The sequence below is a fragment of the Papaver somniferum genome, chromosome 8 (assembly GCF_003573695.1).
Source record: "Papaver somniferum cultivar HN1 chromosome 8, ASM357369v1, whole genome shotgun sequence".
Lineage (NCBI taxonomy): Eukaryota > Viridiplantae > Streptophyta > Magnoliopsida > Ranunculales > Papaveraceae > Papaver > Papaver somniferum.
The window spans coordinates 171,067,163-171,074,928 of record NC_039365.1 but is presented as its reverse complement, the minus strand read 5'-3'; the positions used below and the strand labels follow the sequence as shown (position 1 = coordinate 171,074,928).

The following is a 7,766-nucleotide window of genomic DNA, read 5'->3' as shown; positions in this document are numbered from 1 at the left end:
TCAGTTACCAGTACTAGTGTCTTCTGTCATGACTGGTATATGAATCTCCATTATCTTTGCCACCTCAGAAGGGTTGAACAGCTGCTGCAGCTTGTTTTCGTCTCATCCGTGATCTTCTTTTATAATGAGATCCTCAACCTTCATGCTTATTTGATCTCCTTCCACTCCACTATCTGGTTTCTTGTTTGGGAGTCCTGGTATCCAAGGGTCTTCCTAAACTTTAATCTTTTCTCCATTCACTACAACCCAACAGCATTTATCTCTCATATCGTCCCTAACAGTCAGCATTGCACTCCAAGTTGCTGAGCATTGGTTTTTCGACTTCCCAGAAGTTTCCTCTTTTAACATACTTGGCCCTCATAATTTGGCCCCACAGGCAGTGTTCATCTTCCAAAAACTTCCACACTAGCTTTGCTATCATTGCCTTATTTAGCTGCTGCAGCGACCTAATTCCCAACCCACCCTTTTCCTTTTCAAGTTCAAATTGGTACCAATTTATAAAATGCATCTTCTGTACCTCCTGATCATGACCCCACCAGAAATTCCGAATGGTTCTAGTTAACTGATCAATAGTCTTCTGAGGTAACAAAGATGTAGCCATGAAGAACGGAGGTATCATCCCTAATTCAGTTTTGATGAGCACAGTTCTACCAGCATGAGTTAGAAAAATCCTCTTCCATCCTGCAGTTTTTGATGCCAACTTCTCTTCAAGAAATTTATGCGACTCCGTTAGAAGAACTGATTTGAGCAGCTGATGTCCCAAGTATTTGTCAGTGTTCTCCATCTGCTTCACTCCCAAAATGCCAGCTACTTCTGTTCTTCTGTGGACTTCTACACCTTTACTGAAGAAAATAGCTGATTTCTGCATATTAACACTCTGACCCGAATAAGCAGCGTAGATATGTAAGATGTGAAGCAGGGTCGTATCGTTCTGTTGTCTAGAGTGCCAAAGAGGAGCAAGTCATCTGCGAACATGAGGTGGGATACAGCTGGAGCATTTCTGCCAGCTCTATATCCATTATACAAAGCATATTCCTCCATTTTCCTCATCAACCAAGATAGGCCTTGAGAGCAAAGAATAAATAAGTATGTTGATAAGGGACAGCCTTGCCTCAGTCCCCTTTCACTTACAAAATGTCCTTCAGCCTGACCATTTACAACAATTGAAAAACTAGCTGTACTAATGCAGTGCATGATCAAATCATGGGTGTGGCCAACAATTCCAAATTCTGAAGAAGTGACTTAAGAACCTCCAGCTTATTCTATCATAGCCTTACTAATATATATTTTTAAAGCAAAGGCTCCTAGGACAGATTTGGAATTTGACATAGAGTGGAACATCTCTTTAGCAGTCACTATGTTATCTATGATATGCCTCCTTGGGATGAAGGCAGACTGAGCTTTATCAACAAGTTCATCTAGATGCCCTTTTATTCTCTGAGCCAGAATTTTTGTTATGACTTTATATATTATATTAGTCAGGGAAAGGGGTCTAAAATAAGAAGGGAAAGTGGGATTTTCTTACCTTTGGCACTAACAAAATATTTGTATGATTGAGCCCCTGTGGGAGAGTTGCTGAGACGAAACAGTACTGGATTGTCTTTGTGATCTCATCCCCAATAGTTTCCCAGCAGCTTTTGTAGAAGATAGCTGGCATTCCATCAGGTCTTGGTGCTTTTGAACTTTTCATCCTCTTGAGTGTAGTCCAAATCTCCTCCTTTGCTGGTACCGTTGAGATATTTATATTGCTCCTGCTATCTATTTTAGTCTCAGTTTGAAGAAGAATTTGGTACCTCTCTTCATCAGCATCCTTCTTGAACAGATCATTGAAGTGATTCACCAAGTAGTGGATAATGTCATTTTCTTCAGTCACCCATCTGCCATCTGGAAGTTTGAGGGCATCAATCTGATTTTTCTTCTTCCTCTGCATCACAGACAAGTAGAAAGCTCTAGTGTTTTTATCCATATTTGGTATCCATTTTACCTTACTTCTCTGTTCATAGTACTTTTGTTGCATTACATTGTGTTTCTCTATCTCCTCACATATAGCTTTCTCCTCCATTCTGGTATCTCTTAAATGTGCCTCCATTTGCACCTTTAGGAGTCTTTCTTTACATTCTTCAGTGGCTCTGAAAATATTACCAAAAGTCTTCCTACTCTACTCATTCAATTTTTGACTAACATCCAGTATCTTGTTCACAGTGTCTTGTTGGCTTCCAATCCAAGCATTGTAAACTACATCTTTATAACCAGGGTGTTCTGTCCAGTAATACTCAAAATTATTAGTATGGTTTCTCCTTCTCTTTTTGGTTCTATGAGTATTTACTAAAATTGGCCATGGTCACTACTGATTCTTGGGAGATGAAGAACCCCATTTTCTGGAAACATGAAAAACCAATCAGTGTTGCACACTGCTCTGTTAAGTCTCTCAAAGATAGGCTTTTCCACAGTAGCACCATTTTACCAAGTGAAAGCAGGTCCAGTATAGCCCATATCTATTAAAGCTCTATCTTGAATGAAGTTTCTGAACTCAGTATTCACCTTGCTCATACCCTGTCTTCCCCCTTGCTTTTCACTTGTTGAATTTATAGCATTAAGATCACCTACTAGGCACCATGGATTATTTAACTCAGAAGCATAATTTGATAAACCTTTCCAAAACTTTTTTCTCAATTGATGTTGAGGTGTACCATAAACACATAGAAGATCCCAATCCATTCTATACACATGGCGAATTCGACAATGAATCACATTTTTATCATCTCTTACCACTTCTAGGTTAACCTCATTCCTCCATAAAACCACACAACCACCACTTATTCCAATAGCTGGTATATCTTTATAATGATCGTAATTAAGAGAATTGAATAGATTTTCAGAGTAAGCCTCACCTATCAGAGTTTCCGTTAAAAATACAATTTGAGGGTTGCAATCCCTGAGAAACGCCTTCAGGATACGGACTGTCGAGATATTTCTCAATCCTCGACAGTTCCAGGAGAAGATCAGCATTTTCCTTGTGGCTGATTTTGGGCAGCCACCACACCCATTTGAGCAACTGGGTTGTATGTAATCTTCTTTGATGGGACATCAATATCCATTGGACTTGCCGCTCTCTTCGTTCCACTTGAACAACCTTCATTGTTATCATCAACTTTCTGGGTTCTTGTGGTTCTCGCTACTCTCTTCCACCCTGATTTCTTCTTTCCTGTTATGTTTCCTACCGTCACCGTTGAAGAAGAAGAAGCGTTGTCTTATGAGATTTGCTTGTTACTGATGGTTCTAGGTTTAGATAGAATCGCATTTGGGTTAAGATTTGATTTCTCTATTTGGGTGGGTAATGCTAACGGGTCTTCAATGGGTTTTTTTAGCCTGGATCTGAATGCTGTAATCGTTTCACAATTAACTTTAAGATGTTGCTTACCCTCTTTCATAGCATGTGAACCATACCCTCCTCCTGTCCTAGCTGGTATGTGACTTGCTTTATTTCCCTTTCTAAGAGACAAACTCTGCTCCACCACCTGCTCCTCTGCCAACTTGTTGTCCTTAATACCAGGTGGGTTTCTTGGATCTTCTATCGTCTTACTGTCAGTTACCCTTCCTGCACCTGCCTTAAATAATATCTGTCTTGCCAGCATCAATTTTTGTTTTATTTCTTTCTGTTATCTTACCTTTTGACTGCGCCTCTCCTTTGTGTAGACTCACTGGCATTGACTTTCCCTGTAACTCACTTCTATCACCATTGGATCCGTCCATCCTAAAGTTCCTCAAATCTAGATGCAGATGCTGTTTGTCATCCATCTTGCCATTCATTCTACTTTGCTTCATCAACGGTCCTTGAGTATTCACATTGAAACTTTTTACAACTTCTGTACAGTGATTGATACTAATGATCCCTAGATCACTTGACTTGTAGTATGCTCTGATTTCTTCATTGTATCTAGCCAGTGATTTGTCATTCATTCTTTCAACTATCTCTTCCACACTAAGAGATAAATCTTCCTCTAGTTTCTTCGACATATTTGGACATTGTTTCATTTGATGACCGAAGAACCCACAATAAAAGCACAATCTAGGTAGTTTTTCGTACCGGAATGTAATCTTTATCTTCTTTTTTGATTTATGAGTGATCTCCATATCTTTTGGTAATGGTCTTGTTATGTTCAATCTAACCCTGACTTTTGCAAATCTTCCCCATTTCTTTTCCATTTGTTGATCAATCGGTTCTGGTTCTCCAATTATCTGTGCTATTTCGTAAACTTTCCTGGATTTCATCATACTAAAAGGTAGACCATGTATTTGTATCCCAAAAACCACAGACCTAAAGTCGTACTCTTCTAGTAAACACCCATCAACCCCCTTCTCCATTAACATCAAGTCTTCTTTTACAGACCACAGAGTTCCTTGCATAACAACAGCTTGATTACAAAGGAGAGTAAATCTTGCATTGTAGTGACCCTTACCCAGATCTGTTACTGATATTATCCCTGACGGTTTCCAAGCCTTCGATAAGATTTCACTAAGTAAATTTATGTTGTATTCCCTGCCTGAGATAAACTTGAAGACAATATCCTTATTGTACTCATTACCATCTTCATTCACCTCTTCTTTGTCTTCATAAACAAAAGTTTGGGGTTCTTCAATATACCTTCTTCCTTCACCATTTACTTCAATCTCTTCACCGTTACTGCCTGAACCTACTTCCATCTTTCCCAAACACTGAAACTGCACCAGTGAAACTACCAACACTCTGAACAACAAAACCCTAGGTCGGAGAGGACTCAACTAACAACCACTTCAAGAGAGAAAAAACAAGCGAATCACTCGCCCTTCAGTAGAAGGAAACAAACTCACATATATGTGATAGATAACAAACACCCAGAAAGGGGAGAAAAATCATCTAAAACGATGAAGAAAATCGCCCCTTGACTAAGTCAAAATAGCGACGGCCAAAATTGACCGAACCGGAATGGGTGATTCTTCTTCTTCTTCTCTTCTTCATAGTAGTGAGATAGATAATCATTTGTTAAATCTTCGTGCATGAGCTTAGACATTGCTTCTGTTTGACAAGCATCTTTTATTATCAAGCCGCCTTTGTTGAGTTTGGTTTTTCTCTAAAAGAACATCAACATCTTACAGCCAGTTCAACTTCTATTAGAAACGATTTCTCATTTGATCAAAATTTTTAAAATTGGGATCTCTTAGACTTTGATTATTATTTCTTCCCTTGAAAATTTAATCTTATTCCATCTAAAAATAAAAATAATACTTTTTTCTTTTGCTCGATGATGACAAAGTTGTATTGATAGAAACAAATATACAACCCAGATCTCCAGCTACAGAAAGAGATCAAACATTTGAACTATACTAGAGTTCCACCCAAAAACCCGAAAAATACAAGGAAATTAATGAGGTTCTAAAAGTAAAAATAATTTTAACATCATAGCCGGAAACAGAACCGTGGTAGGGGTACTGTGTACTGCAATGAGCTTCTTTTTCTAATAAGCTTCATGACTGGAGATAGTCCAGATATAGGCATATAGCTGCCTATTCTGCTAATTTCTTTATGCCCAGTCCAGATTGTTAATGCGTAATGTACAGTAATTTTTAGTATACGGCTATACTGCCACAAATGTTAAATAACATCATTTTCCAATTTTGTCTTACCTATATACATTTATCTGTACTGCACAGTTTTTTTCAGTTTCCCATCATGATGTGTTTGAGCTCGAAATTACTCTCTTTACCTAAACATCTTAACAGCAAATGACATGGTCCTATTGTACCCGCTCTAGGAGTTTTTATTTTTGTGGCGTTTGTAAATTTTATTTAAGAATACAATTTCCTTCAAGGATGAGTAAAGTGTTAACAAATCCCGATACCAATGATCCAAACCACTAGCTGTGTAGGCCTTCCACAATGTCAAAAGCTAAATTGAGGATTAGCGGGTGCCTAATCCAAAACAACAAATACGTACTGTATTTCATTTTTATTTGTGGATTGGCAATAATGTGGTAGGTGAACTAGTGACATAGATTGTCCATTTAAAAGGAATTAATGGCACTAAATGTTTGATATTAATACTTAAAAACTTCCTTTTCGCTTTGGTCGCATGAAACAAATATTTGAAAAATGAGTTTTGGGACAAGGTGATCAGAGAAGAACAAACAAAGCCAACAACATTAAGTGAAATGTTATCCAAATATCGGGCCCATTTAGAAATTTCATCGGTGTGATAACACGATAATTTGTTGTCAATAATCAATACCATGGATTTTTTTTTTTTGTAAGTTAAGTGCATTCCAAAGAACTAACTTGGAGAGTTAGTAATCCTTACATCATAGAAAGTAGAGCCATCCAATGTAGGATTGGAAGAGTCCATCCTAACATTAGATTTATCTACTTCAAGAGCATTTGTAATACAAGAAGGAGGAGTTCTATTCCAATTTAAATTTAGTCTAAAGTGTTTTGCCTCTTTGGCCAAGATATCTACTACACTATTTGCAGCTCTAGGAACATAAGTAAAACCCAGATTTTTTTGACACAGATTAAAATCTTTTTTGACTTCTTCCATTATGGCTTGGTTTTGCCATTGAATTTCAGCTTCTTTCCCATTCAAATAGTCCATCAGGCTTTTACAGTCTCCTTCCACCCAAAAATTTGTCAGTCCCAGTTCAACTGCCCATTTCGCTCCTTGTTGCAAGACTATTGCTTCCGCTTCTTCAGGGGAAGTAACTGAGATTGGCCCAGCTCTACTTTGTTGGAATTCACCTGCATCATTACGAAGGATTAAAGAAAAACTTGCAGGCATTGTCTTAAAGATCCATGCTGCGTCAATATTGATATTCCATTGATTTTTATTAGGAGCAATCCAAGTAGTAGGAATTAACTCTTTAGTTAACCCCAGAGGAGAGGAATGTTTGCACCAAAAGTCTAAATATCTTTGGATTTCCAAACTTAATTGAGCACTAGACTGAGAGGTTTTTTCAAAAACTCGGTTGCATCTTTCTTTCCATATAAACCAAGCTTTGGTTAGATTGAGCTCTAAAGAAATGGTTGAGTTAGGAGTTTCCATCCATTGTTTACAGATATCCAAGAAAGTTATTGCATTATCAAAGCATGGTACTACAGGATTTGGTTCAGATGCCCAGACATCTTTATCATAAGGACAGAAAATCAGAATATGCTCTATTGATTCCTCTTCTGAGCAACCAAAGGAGCAATGGGGATGTACATCCTCCATAAATTTGGACAATTTTAAATTTGACAAGGCATCTTGTAAGCCTTTCCACATGCAAAAAATCTTTATTCTATCAGATATGTCTAGATTCCAGAGTTTTTTCCAAAAAGAGTCCGGTTGTCCTAGATTATAATGGTTCATAGTTTTCTCATTCAATTTGTTGTACATGGATTTAACTGAGAAAATACCAGACTTAGTAAGAAGTCGTCTTAAAGTATCTTGTTTACCTTTTGCTATTCTAGTGTTGATAATCTTTTCAGCTATATGATTGGGGAACATTTCCAGAATTAGTACAGAATTCCACTTCTTTGTGATAGGATCAATGTGATCTTCCACAAGTGTTAAATGGTTGTTAGTTGTTGTTTTCCAGCTACTAAGGTTGTTTTCCAAATTAGGGATCCACTTTTCATCCCATATACTAGTCTTTTTACCATCCCCTATTTTCCAGATACTGTTTTGTTCTACTAATAGTATACCTTTAAATATGCATCTTCAGATCCAAGAGCTAGTAGTAGGTTTTTTAGCCTTG

General features: G+C 37.6%; 1 protein-coding gene across 1 annotated transcript; it reads right to left on the bottom strand.

Annotated features, from left to right (window-relative positions):
- Positions 1-274: 274 nt before the first annotated feature.
- LOC113306456 lies at positions 275-2,089 on the bottom strand. Its single transcript, XM_026555389.1, has 3 exons — positions 1,526-2,089; positions 988-1,146; positions 275-877 (listed from the first exon to the last, which is right to left on the bottom strand). Exons 1-3 carry the CDS (start codon positions 2,087-2,089, stop codon positions 275-277), a joined length of 1,326 nt encoding a protein of 441 aa, XP_026411174.1.
- Between the last annotated feature and the right edge of the window lie 5,677 nt (positions 2,090-7,766).

Coding starts and splice junctions, on each gene's coding strand:
- LOC113306456 (XM_026555389.1), bottom strand. CDS start 2,089: ATGGAGGCACATTTAAGAGATACCAGAATGGAGGAGAAAGCTATATGT. Junction 1,147..1,525: donor ATATTTTGTTAGTGCCAAAG/GTAAGAAAATCC, acceptor GTAAATGGTCAG/GCTGAAGGACATTTTGTAAG. Junction 878..987: donor CTGGCAGAAATGCTCCAGCT/GTATCCCACCTC, acceptor TATTCGGGTCAG/AGTGTTAATATGCAGAAATC.